The sequence below is a fragment of the Leptinotarsa decemlineata genome, unplaced genomic scaffold (genome assembly GCF_025532065.1).
Source record: "Leptinotarsa decemlineata unplaced genomic scaffold, Ldec_3_MD MMD2_tig00000882_RagTag_RagTag, whole genome shotgun sequence".
Taxonomy (NCBI): Eukaryota; Metazoa; Arthropoda; class Insecta; order Coleoptera; family Chrysomelidae; genus Leptinotarsa; species Leptinotarsa decemlineata.
Window position 1 is genome coordinate 13,432,552 of NW_027412556.1, and position 19,903 is coordinate 13,452,454.

At 34.2% G+C, this 19,903-nt stretch overlaps 2 protein-coding genes, 1 long non-coding RNA gene and 1 pseudogene across 4 annotated transcripts in view; 2 read left to right on the forward strand and 2 right to left on the reverse strand.

Moving 5' to 3' along the window:
• The first annotated feature begins 266 nt into the window (after positions 1-266).
• LOC111516716 (ras-related C3 botulinum toxin substrate 2 pseudogene) lies at positions 267-1,535 on the forward strand (annotated as a pseudogene).
• Positions 1,536-6,748: 5,213 nt separating this feature from the next.
• RpLP0 (Ribosomal protein LP0) lies at positions 6,749-11,721 on the forward strand. The gene is made up of 5 exons (XM_023164754.2): positions 6,749-6,889; positions 7,076-7,170; positions 7,401-7,794; positions 9,926-10,287; positions 11,502-11,721. Exons 2-5 carry the CDS (start codon positions 7,117-7,119, stop codon positions 11,640-11,642), a joined length of 951 nt encoding a protein of 316 aa, XP_023020522.1. The 5' UTR covers positions 6,749-6,889; positions 7,076-7,116; the 3' UTR covers positions 11,643-11,721.
• Positions 11,722-12,832: 1,111 nt separating this feature from the next.
• On the reverse strand, positions 12,833-13,498 carry LOC111509078 (uncharacterized). Its single transcript, XR_002722597.2, has 2 exons — positions 13,111-13,498; positions 12,833-12,999 (listed from the first exon to the last, which is right to left on the reverse strand). It is a non-coding gene; the product is annotated as an uncharacterized lncRNA (long non-coding RNA).
• A 43-nt stretch (positions 13,499-13,541) lies between these two features.
• Positions 13,542-19,903, reverse strand: part of Spn85F (Serpin 85F) — a 53,823-nt gene continuing 47,461 nt past the window's right edge. For both annotated transcript variants that reach the window (XM_074175052.1, XM_074175051.1), the window contains 2 exons: positions 17,373-17,517; positions 13,542-13,699 (listed from right to left, as the gene is read on the reverse strand). In XM_074175052.1, the coding sequence (XP_074031153.1) occupies positions 13,566-13,699; positions 17,373-17,517 (279 nt within the window). In that variant the 3' untranslated portion in view covers positions 13,542-13,565. The remainder of the gene's footprint in view (positions 13,700-17,372; positions 17,518-19,903) is intronic.

Below are 19,903 nucleotides of genomic sequence, written 5' to 3' on the forward strand. Positions count from 1 at the left end.
AATCAGTTTAGATTTGAGTTTAGAGTCAAGCATTTTTTTCTCCTTTACGGCCCCCCAGCCTTACGAATTTGCTATCGTGGCAATGGTAGCAATGGTAATTTGAGGTTCTTCCAAACTACTACTTCAAACAATCAATCTGTAAATTTTCCGTGATAGAAGCGTAATAACCAAAACGCATCTACAATCAAAATTCTGTACTCGGGGAAATAATCTGATGGGAAATCCGGTTCTGACGTAGCTATTTCTGTATATATCAATGATAAACGGTTATCGGACACATCCATTAGACTCATCATGACTCAAGTGAGATGTGTGCTTGTCGGTGACAAAGGAATCGGCAAAAAACATCTTCTTCACATGTATCACACCAAAACTTGGCCCACAAGTGTATACAAACCAGTTTTATTTGGCATTAACGATATGACAGTGGATGTCCAGGTGGAAGAAGAATCTATTAGCCTACGTGTGGAACGTGTGACGCCTGATTCCGAATACGAAAGATTGCGATCGGTGATCTATATGAATTCCAATGTGTTCCTGGTTTGTTTTTCACTGATCGACCCCACAACTTTGAAGAATTGTGAAGAGCAGTGGTTTCCAGAACTGAAGGGTCACTTTCCAGCTACGCCTATCGTTTTGCTGGGTACCAAAAAAGATTTGAGAGATGAGGCTACCGAAAATTTTGTTCCGTTCTCGCGGGGGTTGGAAGTGTCAGAGGAAATCAAAGCTCTTCGGTATATGGAGTGCTCGTCGTTTACTCAAGAAGGTTTAGAGGAAGTATTAGTAGAAGTGGCCAGGGTCGGACTCAACGCCATCAAGAAGAAAAACCGAAAGGGGCCATGCTCGATTTTATGAAATGAGAGCTTTTTATATATTACTGTGAAGTGTATTTTGATGAAATACAGATAGATAAATATAATATAATGATATATCTTATGGAAATTACCACGATGAATGTTATGTGTAGATTCTTGTGATTTTTTCAAATAGTAAGTCATTATCATAGTCAATAAAATTCAACAACAAGTTTATAAGAACAATCTTTTTTTTATATTTATCCGTATATTTTCTGTTTTTCAAATCGAAACTTTTAATATTTTCATTGTGTATACGCAAATTTCTCATTGTTTATACTTTCTAATAATAGTCACTACTTTTCGAAATTCGTAGATATATACTTTTCATATTTTCACATCAATGGGAATTTGACATTTTTCATGTTTTATATGAGGCATATGTATGAATTCGAGAAACATGTAAAAATTTGATAATTTTCCTGCACTAAAACTAGAGCATTTCCTCATGAAACGCATTGAGACAATGTGTTCTAGTTCTAGTGTGTAAACATATTTTTATTACTTTTATTTTACGTCAGAAGTGTCAATTCTACCTATCAGTTCCACTGTCATGAAAAATGTCAGTATGTTATCGACAAAATATCAGTGTTTCGAACTACCATTGCTCAAGAAATATGCTAACAGATTTGAAATCTATGAAAAGAAAGAAACAAATAATGAAATATAATTTTATTTTCATGGAATAGAAATTCTCAACACCTTTTAGACAATGAAAGTCAGAATCTCTGGTCTTTTATGATCTTGAAGTTACTAATAAAATTTTGAAATTGATTCATTAGTTTTTACTGTGGAAATAATTTTGTATGGAAGTTGTTAAACCTCATTTGAACTAACCAAAGACATTGACATTTCCAATCATCACATCACTTTTACAAATGTGTATCAATGAATGTTAATTTACTTCCATTTGGAAACACAATTTTACCTAATCTAAATGTGTCAAGTTATGTTGCATTCGTTTCTTCTAATGTGGTTGAATATTTTGTAACGTATGAGTCAGTTGAAAAAATAATTTATATCAAACATAAAAATAAAAAGCAATGAATATATATTTTTGAAATGTCAGGACGGTAGTTCGTGAAGAAAAACTATCGTAACCTGAAAAAAATAAATGAACGTTACTTAAACTATATAATCAAAACTATACCTTCTCGAATTGAATAAGATTCCTATTGCTGGGATTCATTCAAATAAGCGAATTAATGTTATTTACGTACTGTCATAGATGATATGAGTGGATTCAATTCATTCCGTGACAAAAAGTCGTAATTTTATGAACGAATTGAGTCTTTTTTTTATAATGTTATCCGTATTTGGTACTGAAGACCCAATAAGGCAAGTGTCTTACGGCGAAACATCGGATGTTCACCAGTGAGGATTACAGTGTTCCATGTGAGTGAAACTTAATCTTTTATTAATTATATGGCGTAGGGATCCTATGAATAATATCTGATTCGATTCCATGACGAATGTTTGGAATACAAACGGATCAGAGAAAAGTGTTTTTCGTATAACTCAGCGTTCATATAAAAGTATTTGTTTCGAAATGTTTATATGAAAATAGCTATTTCGAGAGGGCTTTTTCTCGAGTTTGTGTCTGAAAGTTACTTGTCACCCATACAGATCTCGATACAAAAATTGTTGCAACAATCAAACTTATTTTTTGAGATTCCTTGTAGAATTGCAACCAGAAGATGTGCGTTCATGAAAATTACACAACTGTTATAGAATCTTGGGTAGATCGATATAGTGAAAACTGTTTTCTTGTCACCCATACAGATTTCCATAAAAAATTGTTGCGACAATCAGACTCATTTTTTGAGATTCCTTGTAGAATTGGAACCGGAAGCTGTGCCTTCATGAAAATTACACAACTCTCATAGAATCTTAAGTAGATCGATATAATGGAAACCGTTTTCTTGTCACCCATACAGAGTTCGATAAAAAATTGTTGCAACAATCAGACTCATTTTTTGAGATTCCTTGTAGAATTGGAACCAGAAGATGTGCGTTCATGAAAATTACACAACTGTTATAGAATCTTGGGAAGATCGATATAGTGAAAACTGTTTCTTGTCACCCATACAGATTTCGAGAATAAAATTGTTGACACGATCAGACTAACTTTTTTAAACCCCTTCAGGTTCTAATTTTTATAAACTTGCCAGAAAAACAGTTTTCACTATATCGATCTACCCGAGATTCTATAAGAGTTGTGTAATTTTCATGAACGCACATCTTCTGTTTCCAATACTACAAGGTGTTTTGAAAAGTGAGTCTGATTGTTGCAACAAATTTTTTCTCGAAATCTGTATGGGTGACAAGAAAACGTGTTTCGTTATATTGATGTACCCAAGATTCTATAAGAGTTGTTTGATTTTTATGAACGCACATCGTCTGGTTCCAATTCTACAAGGAATCTCAAAAAATGAGTCTGATTGTTGCAACAATTTTTTTCTCGAAATCTGTATGGGTGACAAGAAAATGGTTTTCACTATATCAGTCTACCCAATATTCTATAACAGTTGTGTAATTTTCACTGACGCAAATTTTCTGGTTCCAATTCTACAAGGAATCTCAAAAAATTAGTCTGATTATTTCAATATTTTTTTCTCGAAATCTGCATGGGTGACAAGAAAACGGTTTTCACTATATCGATCTACTCAAGATTCTATAACAGTTATGTAATTTTCATGAACGCACATCTTCCGGTTTCAATTCTACAAGGTGATTTAAAATATGAGTCTGATTGTTTCAATATATTTTCCTGGAAATCTGTATGGGTGACGAGAAAACGGTTTTCACTATATCGATCTACCCAAGATTCTATAAGAGTTGTGTAATTTTCATGAACGCAAATCTTCCCGTTCCAATTCTACAAGGAATCTCACAAAATGAGTCTGATTGTTGCAACCATTTTTGTATCAAAATCTATATGGGTGACAAGTGAACGGTTTTCACTATATCGATCTACTCAAGATTCTATAACAGTTGTGTAATTTTCATGAACGCACATCTTCTGGTTCCAATTCTACAAGGAATCTCAAATATGAGTCTGATTGTTGCAACAATTTTTTTTATCGAAATCTGTATGGGTGTCAAGAAAACACTTTCCACTATAACGATCTACCCAAGTAACTATGAGAGTTGTGTGATTTTCATGAACGCACATCATATGGTTTCAATTCTACAAGGTGTTTTAAAAAGTGAGTCTGATTGTTGCAACAATTTTTTTCTCGAAATCTGTATGGGTGACAAGAAAACGGTTTTTACTTTATTGCGATGTACCCAAGATTCTACAAGCGTTGTGTAATTTTCATGAACTGTGAAAACAGTTTTCACTATATCGATCTACTCAAGATTCTATAACAGTTGTGTGATTTTCATGAACGCACATCTTCCGGTTTCAATTCTACAAGGTGTTTTAAAAAGTGAGTCTGATTGTTTGAATATATTTTCCTGGAAATCTGTATGGGTGACGAGAAAACGGTTTTCACTATATCGATCTACCCAAGATTCTATAAGAGTTGTGAGATTTTCATGAACGCACATCTTCTGATTCCAATTCTACAAGGAATCTCAAAAAATGAATCTGATTGTTTCAACATTTTTGTTTCAGAAATCTGTTTGGGTGACAAAAAAATTGTTATCACTACGTAAATCTACCTGAGATTCCATAAGACTTGTTCGATTTTTATGCACGCACATCATCTGGTTTCAATTCTACAAGGGGTTTCAAAAAGATTAGTCTGATCGTTTCAACAATTTTATTCTCGAAATCTGTATGGGTGACAAGAAAACGGTTTCCACTGTGTTTATCTATTCAAGATTCTATGAGAGTTGTGTGATTTTCATGAATGCACATCTTCTGGTACCAATTCTACAAGGAATCTCATAAAATGAGTCTGATTGTTTCAACATTTTTGTTTTCGAAATATGTTCGGGTGACAAGAAAATTGTTATCACTACGTCAATTTTATCAAGATTCCATAAGACTTGTGCGATTTTTATGCACGCACATCATCTGGTTTCAATTCTACAAGAGGTTTCAAAAAGTTAGTCTGATCGTTTCAACAATTTTATTCTCAAAATCTGTATGGGTGACAAGAAAACGGTTTTCACTGTGATCCACCCAAGATTCTATAAGACTTGTGTGATTTTCATGAATACAAGGAATCTCAAAAAATGAGTCTGATTGTTTCAACAATTTCTTTTTCGAAATCTGTTTAGATGACAAGAAAACTGTTATAACCAAGTTAATCTACTCAAGAAACTATGGAATTTGTGTGATTTTGATGGACGCACATCATCGGATATCATTTCTATATGGGGTATTGGAAAGTAAGTCTAATATTTCCAATTCTATTATTCCCCAAGTCTGTATTGTTGATGAGAAAACGATTATCAACGCGTCAATCTAGTCAAGATTCTATAAAAAAATTAAACACCAAATAGTCCTAATAATTCCCAGTTCAACCTATAGTGAATAGGTATTTCCAGCCACAGATATTAGTATGGGTGCTAATAATTTCGTATCCCAACCATAGATTTTTATTTTCCACTACGTCAGCATGTGTGGCCAGAAATATGTGGATAACTTCACGCCAATTACCGTGCGTTCCACTAAGTACTCACAATATTATGGGCGTTCATGTGAACATTACAAATGGCGAGGTTAAAGGAATGAAGTAGAAGTTTCGATGAAATAACGTACACCTCAACAATAAGTTCCAATAATTGCAAGCTAACTTCATTTATATTAAAAATGAAGAATAAATTTTTAACAAATTGAATGTAATCAAAATATATTATATATACGGCAATCGGAAATTTATAGATGCGTCGCAATAGTGCTTCAGAAAAAGTTCATCTAGTTCAGATGGTTCAAGTGGAATGGAACTTTACAAAATTATAATCGTGAAAACCAAAACTTAGGCCATGTATTATTGATTATGGGAATGTATTTCATCGTTATTCAGATGAAGAATTTAAAAGTCATTTCAGGTACATGATTCTCTATCACATAATACATACACTGGATTTTGAAAGTTTCATTTCTAATTGCACGACTAGATTATATTCTAAATGTATGTACTCTCAAAGTCCTTGTCGCCATCTTTAAGTTTTACATGTCATTTGAAAAATTGCGCCGAAATATTTCCAACATCAATTTTGACCCACCTCTTCAGATGGGTCGTTGTGAGCTTGCCGTGAGCGAAAGTGATGACGTCATGAGTGACATTTTCGCCGCGACTACAAAGACCGTGGTCCGTGGTCGTTATGGAACGACTTAAGTAGCATTTTGATCGTTGTGAGCGTTTAGTGGAACGCACGGATAATGTGCTGTCAATATGAGAGTAAATTCTCAATGTGTGTGGATTGCAAGTGAGTAATTCTACGAGGATTCGCCCAATAGTTACTTCTATATGTGAAGTAACTAAGGCAAACTCAGACTGAGCTATTTTTCAATAATCAGTGATATGTACAATCATTTAGTGATTAAAAAAGTTACAATTATGAATGAGAGAAACAAATTTGAAAAACAATTAATTTGGAAGAAATCTAGGTTTTATAAATTAATTAGGTATCCAGCATTTTCTTGTGACTTATGTTAGACAATTTCCACTATTGAGAAATGATACCCGCTTTATCTCAAACAATAGTCACCGATGTGTATTAAATAGGTATCTACATAAAATCCGTATTTGAATATTTCTGTTGTACACTATGAAAAAGTAATGAGATATTATGAATTAACATACATTAGAAATTGGCCGAGACTTAACCTCACTATTCTTGACGGTTGACAATTTTGTGAGGATTTTCAAAATGTTTGAAAGAGTATAATCTAAGGATACTGAAAAATCATCTTGGGATCCAGCCTTTTTGATATTGGCAGCACTGCAAGAGACATTATAGTCTGAATACTCTAACCTCTGAGGCCAATTGAAGAAAAAAAAGAAGAGGATCGAAAACTTTTCCTCTGCTTCGCTCTCCTATAGTCTTTCATTGCGCTTGTATTTTTTGCCGAGGTAAGTCGATTTCTATTTTGATAATGGAGAATCCACATCCATCTTCATTGAACATCATGTTCATTCTTTATTAATAAGTATTTTCTATACAAAATGGAAGTTTATATTAGTTCCAAGTGTTATTTTCTAAGAATTCAATTTAAAATTATTTGTGTAGGTTATGTTGAAATTTATTTATCTTTTCAGTTCTTAAATTCGATAAACCGAGTCCCTAACCACAATTCAAGATGGGTAGGGAGGACAAGGCAACCTGGAAATCCAATTATTTCACCAAACTTATTGTAAGTACCTACTAAGTTAATTGAAAATTATGAACCCTCATCCAGCTGCTGGGTAGACATGATGAAATATTTTTATTCATAATGGCTTCCGTCTCATGCTAGAGCTAGAAATAGCTGAACCCACTAGCATGTGGAAGACGTCTGTTGATGAATCATTCTGAAAACATTTGTCACAATTGAAATTTTTTCAAATCAGTTTTTTCAGTATTGATACATTTAGTTTTTTCTAGCAACTCTTGGAAGACTACCCCAAATGTTTCATTGTGGGCGCTGACAATGTCGGCTCTAAACAAATGCAGCAAATCCGCATCTCGCTCCGTGGCAGCGCAGTGGTCCTCATGGGGAAAAATACCATGATGCGCAAAGCCATCAAAGGCCACGTAGATCGCAACCCGGCTTTGGAAAAGATCTTACCCCACATCAAGGGTAATGTAGGGTTTGTCTTCACCCGGTCGGACCTTGTAGAGATCCGTGACAAGCTACTCGAGAACAAAGTTAGGGCCCCAGCCCGTAATGGAGCTATCGCACCTCTGCCTGTTGTTATTCCAGCACAGAACACTGGATTGGGTCCCGAAAAGACTTCTTTCTTCCAGGCTTTGAGTATTCCAACCAAGATTTCGAAGGGTGAGTAGTTTTTACGTGATTGAAGGTGGTATTAGTTTATTTGTTATGCACACTTCTCAAAACTATAAAGTATGTAATTGCATATTGACCATCTGTACAAATAATTATCAATAGTTGGTTTGTCAATTGAAAAGATTTGAGTCGCCACACATCGACTTCTTTTGACTATAATTATCCTACTTTTACGTGATGTGAATATGATGAAAAAATCCTCTGTTCAAAGGGTCATTCATTTGTAAAGAGAATATTCAGAATAATAGCTGGAGCGCTTCATTCAATGTAGAAAGTGACTTGCCTGTTATTTTTTTTTTATTTCACTTTCAACCATGTATTTTAATGTTAACCAGCCTGCTAAGAGATACGTAAGAAAAGTATATTTTTCTATCCAATCTAGCAATCAAAATTATTTCATCAAAAATGCAAAGACTCTAGAAGCTGTCTGGCTTATAGAAATCTTATAGATGAGATCTTACACTTTTATTTCATTAGAATTACCAGTCATACCATTCAACTTGTCATTGGTCATTACTATATTTAGTATGATTGAACAGAACTGGCAGATACTTGATGAAAATCCATATTAAAACTAACTAATATACTTTATTGTATGATTTTCGCTAAAAGGGTTTTACAGAAACTGTGACCTGTGTTTCGCTATACAATAGCTTTCTTGAGTGTAAAATCTGTTTGAGATAGCTATTGTATAGTAAAACACAGATCACGGTTTTTGTAGAACACCTTATAGTGAAAATCATACAATAAAGTGTATTAGTTAGTTTTTATACTTACTATTAATAACATGTTCAAGGAGCAGATTTACAAAAGTTATACATACATATGTTTTTCAAAGGTCACTGAGTTTATTTCAACTGATTTGAAGTATTAGGAAGGGGATAACATGTTTTCAATCAAACAGCTTCAAAATATCTTACAATTAGCCTAAAATCCTGAAAGTCGAGCGAGTTTCTTTCAAAGACTGTTTGTTATTGAAGAGGATTCAATGTTTTTTGCTGCTTATCTGAGCGTTTCTTAGACAATCTCTAGTATTGAGTCGAATAAGCGTAGAATCTGTTGAGGTGTAATAAAGGGCAAAGAGAAAAGTTCAATCCAAAAAAAGTTCATATTACTATGTAATATAAACCATCGAACTGTCCAATCAATAGCATTTCAAAAAGTAATTTATATAAAGTTCTTTAAACAATAAATAAAATTCACTTCTGAAAATGCCTCAAACAGAAATAGATATATTTCTTAACTTAATTGAATGTATTCAATGGGGAATGTTCCTCCTGACTAAAATCAAGTAGTTTTCATAAAAGAGCTCTGAAACAACGCTTATCATTTCAACCTTTTTCCTTAAAAAATTATTTAAATACTTGAAAAAGAGGAATGAAATAATGCATTCAACATTTAAATGGATTCGTTTCTATTTCACCATTTGGTAACATCGCTTATAGCTAATAAAGGACAATGAATCTGTTACCTGCATGAGACAAACAAAGATGACATATTTCAGAGGCGCGCGTTCTGTTTACTTATGTTCCGAGTTCAGAGACATTCTGTGACATATGACATTTTGTGCACCTAACGTATCTACCTCTATATAAATAAATAACAAAACAACTGTTGTTCATGTGGCTTGTGGAGGTGGTATTGAACTATAATTGCCTTAATTGTTGATTTATGAAGATAATTTTCCTTTTTTAAAGTAGAATATCTAGGTATGTATAAATTATTTCAACTTGATATAGGCGCTGTTGCCAATATGTGAATTATAAACAAATCCTTTTAAAAAGTAAAACCCAACATTTGAAATATCAATTTGAATACTTTTCGAAGTGAATTTGAAAAACTCATGAATTAAACTTAACTCAATTTTTTTTCAAATTTGCATTTGCTGTAATAACCCAAATTGAGGAACGTTCCCCATTCCGAAAGTGACAATTAATTCATGGTTTTGAGATAACCGTTATCAAAATTTCTGGTTGGTATCTGTTAGTATTTTTTTACTTTCAAATGTTTTTGGATATGGTTCTTTATGGAATCAGTATGGCTGATGTATTGTTTTTCACCTTTTTAGCAACATTTTTGAATGATTTTTGCATTGACATGTCTCTTCAATTTATTCTAGGTACCATTGAAATCATCAACGATGTCCACATTTTGAAACCTGGCGACAAAGTTGGTGCTTCAGAAGCCACACTTCTGAATATGTTGAACATTTCTCCATTCTCTTACGGTCTTCAAGTGGAACAGGTTTACGATTCTGGCACCATCTTTGCCCCAGCAATTCTGGACATCAAACCCGAGGATCTGAGAGAGAAGTTCCTCGCTGGTGTTGCTAACTTAGCTGCCGTCTGTTTGAGCATCGGGTATCCTACAACAGCCTCTGCTCCTCACAGCATTGCTAATGGATTCAAAAATCTGTTGGCTATTGCTGCTGTTACTGACGTTGAATTCAAGGAAGCTGCTACCATCAAGGAGTTCATCAAGGTGAGTCCTTTTTTCTATTGCTATCGGGTGCACTTTTGTTTGAAGGGTACAAGTTTTTTCCGTTAAAAAAAATAGAAACTGGAAAAACTATAATGGTTTGATGAATATTTTAAATTGATTCCTTTCTGACTCCTAATATTCCTGTGAAAACTGCTCTCTATTTGGTTTTTTAAGATAGTAAAACAACAATCATGTAAACAAATTGTACTTTTTTTATACGATGTAGAAATTTTGTTGATTGGCAGTGTGACAAAATAGGCGTTGCTAATCTTTTGAAACTGAATTTCAAAGATCTTGTGAACCATGGCAAATTGTGAGATTTCTACTTGGCAATTTACAAAACTGTATTTAGTTATACCATAGCTTATCATCAAAATACTGACTAATGCAACTATAGGAATGTAGGCTTTCATGGTTTGTTTGGTTTTCGAGTTTAGGTGTGATCATCTTTGGTTACAATCTCGAAACGTTGCAACTGCGGCAGTCACAGTGGCGTGGTCGAAGTACTCATCTTGACGTATCAACTGGAACTGTTACAATCTCCAAACATTTCGACTGCAACTACGGCAGTCATCTCAAGACGAGTACTTCTACCAAACCACTGAAGATAACTGTCGCAGTTGAAATATTTGGAGATTGTAACCAAAGAAGACCAAGGCTAAACCCGTGAATCAAAGAAAACATAATACTAATACTGTCTAGTCAGTATTGTGAAGCCTGAGGATGCTATTGAATAGCGAAATACATATCGCAGTTTCGTAAACTGTCAAGGGGAAATCTCACGTTAAAGTGTTTTTTTGAATGTTTAAGTTTCATTGAGTATAAGAACTGAGAATAAACTTGAAACATATACAAATGTTGTATCAGAACATAATTGAACTCATTTATTTTCTATACAGAAAATTATTATTCTCAAAAGCTCTGCACTTGTGTTGCTTCTACATTTTCTTCTGATTTTGATGAAAAATACCATAGTTATTTAAAGTAGTCCACTTCAATTGTATTTGATCAAACCACATACTTCTAGATATAAAATGTTATCATGATGAATATTTTTCGTCTCTCAATGGCTCCGTACGGTGCCAGAGCTAGAAATAGCTGAACCCACTGGCACCAGGTAGACGCATGTGGAAACCTTTTACTGACTTATTTCAAAACAGTGCCTCGAACATGTCTACTTTTTGAACTGTACTAACCGCTTGTTTTTCTTGTAGGACCCAAGCAAGTTTGCCGCCGTCACTGCAGCTCCTGTGGCCGCTGCAGCTGCTGCCGAACCTGTAGCCGCCAAGAAGGAAGAGAAGAAAGAGGAATCCGAGAGCGAGGATGACGATATGGGCTTCGGTCTTTTCGACTAGATTCGTCCTGGGTTTTTACGAATTGACTTGTTTATTTGCTGTTTGTTGAGTCAGACTGTCAATTAAATGATGGAACATATTTAATATTTGTTTTAATTTATTTGAAATTCAGTCGTCAGTACATTATAATAATGATGATTTTTATAAATAGCTTTGAAACTGGCATATCTTTGGCTAATAAATAACTGAAACTACAATTTCAGTCTCATACACCTCAAAGAGCTGTTAATTTTAGTTCCAGTCTCAAAATAAGAAAGATGAATTGATTAAAGGAAAATTGATGAGTCGAAAGTATGATGAGCTGTTTTAGTTGAATAGCGTACACCTCAGAAGAGCTTTTAATTTTAGTTCCAGTCTCAAAATAAGAAAGATTCAGAAAAAAAAAGGATTGAAGGGAAATTGACAAGTCGAAACTATGGTAAACTGTTTTAATTGAAATGTTATGAAATAATTCAAGTAACACCACTGCAAGATTTTCATTGAAGAGTCTGCAACATGCGTACCTATTGCATCACAAGAAAATTTTTTCCTTCTAATGTTATTATATGTACACTACTGTCTCTAAATTTTGATTAGCACAAATTAGAGGGAAATTATGCTTGCTTGCCCTTTTTTTGTTACTACAAAACATTCAATATCACTGAACACCCCCACTATAGAACTACATTGGCGTGGAAACATTTGGGTGTTATTAGCATAAATTTGTGAGATATAAAATAAAACTGAAACAATATTACATACACATGCAAAATAGTAAAGTTCCGAGAATCGAGACTTGTGGCATGCCATAATTAATGTAAAGGATGTTTCTACAAATTGTGATCCATTTATCAGATATTTTTATCATATTCGTAGCCGAATTTGAAAGCCAATGGAGTGTAATATATAAATTTTAATGACTGATTGTATCAAATCCTTTCTCATAATCTAAAAGTACTAAAGCCGTTGAGTAACCTGGATCTACTGTTTCAATTATGTCATGTGTGATTTTCAGAAGAGAATTGCAACAACTATGGTCAGCCCAAAACCTCAATTGATTTTGCTAATATATTGGATGCAAATGCCATTTTATTTGAAAATAAATTTCTACCAGGACTTTAGGTTCAAGTTTGTCTATTTCATCAAAGTCCATTATCAGTGTTCTTTAATGGTAGATTAACAAAATCTTATGTATTTTTCATCAAATGGGACTAGATCAAAAGAAAATTTATTCATGAACAGTTCGAAGATTTATTCTATTTTATTTTAAATGTATTTCTCAAGTTTTACAGATTGATCTCCGCTTACATTTTGGAGGGCAAGTATACCCATGACTACTTGGCCTGTGTTCTCTTGGAATAATAAACTTCTTGAATGTCTAAAAAATTAAATAATTTAAGTTGAATATCTTCTTAGTCCTCAACCAGTAAATTCAATGCTGATTTTTTATTCAAATTACTATCTTTGATATACTTTACAGGACACTTACGTACACCCAAGATATTCCACAATCCAAAAAAGGTCCAGATTCAAAATCCAAAGGATCGCCTATTTCTTCAACAGATTTTTCGTCCACTAAAAGATTTGCAATGGCTTGATAAATTCGTGATACCATTTTAAAATGTCCCAATTTTTTCCACTTGACTGATTTTTACTACATAATTTCGCTGTACTTCGGCATATTTTGGCTTATCAACATGACATTTGTATTTGTTATTACATTGTTTGAAATTTGATGTAAAATAGACATATCAAGAAAGAGCGTTAAAAATTTGAACTTATTCGACAGACTTCTATAAAATAGGTATAATGAAGTCGTAATAGTTCTCTATAAAGTCATTAAATTTTTATCTTTATCAAGTGATGGGTAGATGGCACCACAACTCATAGTATTATTTCAGGTTCATTATTCAAATTGAAATACATTTTTTTCTTGAATATTTATTATCTTATTCTAGAATTGAGTGGATTTACAACCTTTCCTTCCATAAGAACTATATGTAGTTCAGAATCCATTACAAAATAAAGAAAAGGGTGTTCAGCTTTGAATTCAATCGGTTCCTCGTCTTCTTGTCTTCCTGAAACAAAAACAAGTTGAATCAAACGAGAAAGTATTTTTCCCAGTTCAAACACTTCAAATTATTACAGATATCTAAAACACTCTAATTTTGTAAGTTTTATGACATATTCATACATGGCTCTTTTACCTTTACTTCAATAATAAGGATGACATTGTATTGTTGAGAAGTTAAGAAAATATATTGCTTGATGGAGGTAAGACATTGTCTAAATATGATTTTACAACACATATTTCAATCGATTCGTTTTGTGAAAAATTCTCGACGTGAGAAATAATATTGACCCAAATGTTGATAGATAGTGCAAGAATCGAAATATGTTTCGCGTATTTTGTTGAGTCACTTTAATTGTACTATTTAGCACCTCTATGATGGAAATTCGGAAGACAATTTGATCTCTTTATTTCTTCATCAAGAGTGCCGCAGATAGAGAGTTTAAGATAAAATATTTTACATTGGAAACTGGTTCAAGTGATTACACCAGTTATATACCTATAGAGTCTTTCATTAAGCGCTTCCTATCTTTAAATTTAAATAAAACAATGTGTGTGAGATATCGACATTTTATATTCGCTTGAAAGACCAATTGATGCCATTTTGTGTGGAAAATAACATCATTAAAATGTCCGCCAAGGTTTCTAAGGTGGATGGCATATAGGTTTTATTGGCTTTGAGGAGCGCTGTATTTCATGGCTCATTCGCATACACCTGCGACCCACAAGAAAAAGTCTAACGGGGTCAAATCGCACGATCTCGGTGGCCAGTTCACATCACCTCCACGTGAGATGACCATGCCCCCGAATCGCTCGTGAAAAATATCCAATGTGGCGATCGTAAAATTGGCAAAGCGTGCGGTATGTTACCCGATTAGAACACCCATTTAAAAAAACAATTTTATCATTTGCACGTGTTGTTGTATGATGATTTGGCAAAACACACTGAATAAATGACTACTGATTTGACAGATGTAGCTTCAACAAGATGACCGTTATCAATTGTCAAAGTTCAGAAGTCTCTGTTGTAAGCCCCTATACCTTTACGTTGAGTAGAATAAGCACATTACCGTTATCAGAATGGATTTATTACTTTACCGTTTCACTTCCGTCACATCACACATTTCAATTTCGTCACGTAATTCAATTGAAGTCCTTCTTCAATACTTACGAAATCAGCAATTAATCTCTATTACCTTACCTACAGAAATGTCTGAAACGAGGTATTTTTTGCTTCCTCTCTCTACTAATAATTAGATAATTGTTGCAGATTTGCACAAACACCAACTCTAAGCGAGCTTGACGAATTACAAAACATCTCATTCAAGTTTAAATGGTTCTTCATGATAATCCGCTCGAACACGACAAACCCACGTTTTTGCAAAGGAAATAATTATGTGTTACACCTTCTGAAGGAAATTCGTATCAACCCGACTCTCTTATAATTTGCGACAATTTTGAAGGCCAGTTGTGTTAAAATAACCTGCATTAATGCTCTCTCGAAGAAAAGCCAAATCTCACCGTTAGAAATGTTATGGTTAGAATTTTATTGCATTTCCAGAGAATGGCAATTAACTGTTTGATTTTCCCCCACCTTTTGAAAATTAGTTATACAAAACCTTGGAAAGATAATCATGATGATTTTAGGTTGTTATTTAAGAAAAAAGGGTTTTGTCTTTCTACTTTTTCATCTTGATGAAAAATAGTGATTGATTCCTTTCTTTCTTTAGAAGATTCACCACATATTTTTTGTATCACGTTGGAGAAGCAGAAAGCCAAAACCTTTCTTTTCCAAAAAATTACTCTCTCCTACAAATATACCGCTTTCAGTTTGACGTTATTTTTTAAATTTATTAATATAGGTATACCGTTTAATCCCCGTGGGTTGGGCTATCTATCGGGCATGTTTTTAGGTGGTATATAGGGGAACGGCCAGGGGACTGGGGGCCCTGTCCAGGAAGCCACTATGAGGCCTTACGGACGGGATCGTCGGACTCCTGGTCAGTGGCAGAAATAAGTTGGGTGAGGGGAACTAAAGTTCCCCAAAAGCCTTTGCAGAACATGCCACTGTGGGCCAGCCTACCCAAGCTAAGGTGTAAGGAATCGTGCCGACAGCTGAATGGCCGCAGGGTGACATGCGGTAACGAATGATCCCCTTGGGAACCGGGCGAAACCTCATTGTAATCAGCATTCCTCTGGTAATGCGGGGCTCTGCCAGAGGTGACCAACTCTTCCCTTGCCACTCGTGGGAACACAGATATATTAAACAAACAAAACAGACACAACAGAAACCAATCCCGAGGCTGGACAGAAGTGCTCAACTCAATCTATGGCGGTGGCTGGAGATGACCAGAAATGTCAACCCCAATCTACCGCTCGGAATGAGGCTGGACATAACAGATCACCTCGTGGTGTAATACAAAGGCGGCGCATTTGGGGCGCCGAGGCCAAAAGGAGAAAGAGAGCGAAAGGCGCAGGAGTGGCAGCAACTACAAGTGCGCCCTCCTCCTCTTCCACTCCACCTCCAATAGCAAGGGCACTTCCTGCGGCGGGCGCCAAGATCTCCGCCTTGAATAAAGGCAAGGAACCGGTTGCTTCTGCAGGAAAGCTCCCTCACTTGAACACCTCCACTAGGGGAACCTCTGGAAGGTTGAGGAAGCCGCGCAATGGCTGTGATGTCGCTGCACCTTCCAAAACCTTCGCGGTCTCCGCGTGCCTCCGCGTGCAGCGACATTACTGTCGTTGGCAACCTCATACACTCTCTTTGACAACCTCAAGGTTGCCAAAGAGAGTGTGTGGCGAGTCTTGGCCTACACCTGCCGATATAAAGGAGATATTTCCTAGTGACCTGACCACCTTCCTGGAAAGGACAGGATGGGCGATGACCTAGGAGGACAACTCCTGGGGAGGAAGTACAATGGGTCACATATGGCCTAAGTGTTGTGGGTATACACTCACCCTCCCTACTATATACATACATACATACCGTTTAATCGTTCAATTGTCTCCTTCTACCTTCTGAAGAATTAGTTATACAATATCGTGGAAGGATAATCATGATGATTTTAGCTTATTATTGAAATTCGTTAACGATCCCTTTCTAAATTTCCATTAAAAACTTCTAAACAAAACATGTTTCATTGAGAAATCAGAAAGAACGTTCTGAAGAATGGCCACATGAAATAACATTGCTTAAAATTGTTGAGCCCAGATATATGACACTAGACTTTTCGAATCTTTCGCAATTATTTCAATAATAGTACAGTTTTAAACAGCGACAAAAATCCCATTCTAATTATCCTATTGTTTACTTTTTGAACTAAAACATTAAAAGAACTTATATATATATATATATATATATATATATATATATATATATATATATATATAAACTTCTTTTATTGAAATCCTTGAAACTAATTAATTTGTTTCAAAACCCTTCTTTATTATCATACTGTTCAAAGAAATAGTTTCTTTTAATATTTACGACACAGATAAAAATTCGAAACAATTCATTTGATTTCCACCTACATTTTAGTTCAGTTTATAAAAAAAAAATCAAATATTAAATTATACGGCATTAAAGTGATAGTGTGACTTTACAATTTATCTGGTATTATTTGAAAACTAAAAACTTTTTCATTTTCTTTCCTGAAAATGCACATTCATCAAAAACTTACTATTACTCCCCAAAGTATTAGGATCTACATAGTTCCTTATGTTAACGGTAATGGCTTGTTCTATGTTTCTCACATAAATTCCTTGCTGGTCTGTCATTGGTGAGAAATCGGACTGCCTAGGCTCGAATACCCTCTTTATTCCTAGCTGAAATAAAACACAAAAAATATTTATTTGTATGTACCTATGTATGTTACATGTAAGTCACAAAAGTGACTGTAGACTTATGGACTAGAATGTTATTTCGAAGATTCACGTCTTGGACATTGATAATACAAAAATTTTAGCAGTTGAAAATAATAAAATTATAAGATTGTTTCTTGAAATGGTACAAATTGGTAAAACAAAAAATAGTTCAAATGAAAAATCTGAAATTGAAAACTTAAACAAAATTTATAATTTCAACTTTTGAATAACTTGCCAAAAACCAAATTGAAATAAATAACGAAAGAATAGGTGAATTCGAAAAAGAAAAACGAAATATTTGTTCAATCATTACAAAACGTGTATTTATAGTGAAGATTAAAAAAAATTAAGCAAAAAATGTACAAATATGTTATCAATAAAACAACACAATTTTGAAATTACTTAACATGAATCGTAATATATATCGTGGTATACCAATAGACTAGAATTTGTATGCAAAATACTCTTCCAAACTATAGAAGCACATTCCCAAAACAAGCTTCTTCACCGATTTTCTAGATTTTCTAAATTCGTTAACTGATGTAATATGTTTTGGTAGATGATTATATATTATTCTACTTCTAGGTTTTTTTATCGATACGCGTAGACCTTTCTGTATGGCTTTCAAACTTTTCTTTATATTTGTGAAGTAAGCAGACAGCCACTAAAATGCATATTTTAAATATTGTTAATATTTTATTGCTGCAGAAAAGTGGCCTACACGAATCAAGCATCTTCAATTTGAATATTATTCTGAAAGCTCTTTTCTCTATAACGAATATACATCAAAATCTGTCTGCCTGAGCCTCAGAAAGGAATTCCATACCGGAGATGACTCTCCATAAGTGAATAGAATGCATTTATTGCTGCTGAAAATCCGAGTTCACGAAATAGGACATTTATGCCAAAGCAACCAGAAGATAATTTATTTTCAAAGCAGTAATTTGCGTATCAAATTATTCGAGATAATTCTGTACAACCGCATCTACTTGTCAAAGAGACATATAATTTCTGTTTATCAACATGTATTCATGAATTCTCGTTCGACAATTAGTAATCTATTGATATTCAGTCAATTTCTGTACGAAACACTAAATAATAGGGGTCAGGTCGAAAGCTTTCGACAGAATAAATCACACACTTCTATTACACAAGCTCTCGAACGTAGGTTTTCCCAAAATGTATATAGCACTTTTGGAATCATATTTAGTCAACCGTAAACAGTTTGTTCAATACAATGGTTACAAATCGGAAGTGTATACGGCAACCAGTGGTGTACCACAGGGATCTAATTTAGGCCCACTGTTGTTCTTGCTGTACATAAATGACCTGTGTACATCTCTCGAATGCAAGAGGCTTATGTTCGCCGATGATTTAAAATTATATACGTCCGTCACTTCTTTAAATGATTGCAGTTATTTGCAGATCCAGTTGAATAATTTTCATAGGTGGTGTATCAAAAATAAACTCCCAGTGAATATATCCAAATGTAAAGCAATGACATAGGAAAAGTAATAGTCTTCACAATGCATACTCAATAGATAATGTAGAACTGCAGCGGACTGACGAGTTAAAAGATCTGGGAATTTATTTTGATGCGCAGCTCACCTTTAACATACACGTTAGTCGTACAGTAAATGCAGCCTATCGTGCATACGGCTTTATTGTAAGAAATTGTAGAAATTTCACAAATTTGTCTGCTCTAACAAAAATGTATTTCTGTTTTGTCCGATCAAAACTAGAATATGGATCTCTAATATGGAACCCCATATTAGAGATCCATATTAGGTTCCAGAATATGGAACCCCATATATGGACAATATATTTCTATCGTGGAGAAGGCACAAAAAAAATTCTGAAATTTTTGAGCTTTAAAATTGATGGAGTATACACACCTAGAGGCCAAAACTATGTTTCTTTATTACAAAGATTTGACTTTATATCCTTAGAAAAACGCAGGGCGCAGACTTCCTTAATATTTCTGTACAATCTTTTGAACAATAAAATTGATTCCTGTGAATTATTATCTTACATTAACATATTTGTACCCCGACAAACATCTCGAAAAAGCTGCACTTTTATGTGTAAACTAACCTTATGCTTAAGGCACCAATCTATGTAATGTGCACGAACTATAACAAAATTGTGAATATTTTTTCCTGTTCTTTAATCGAATTAAAAAATAAGTCTAGAGCGTATATCGTATGATAACGCTGAGATCTCTATGTATTAGTGCTAGGAGTATACTTAATATATATTGTCATCTTAAATTGCTCTGTAAATGGTTGTTACTGTTGGGCAATAAATGTGTTATTATTAGTATCAAATTTAAAATTACTGTCAATGA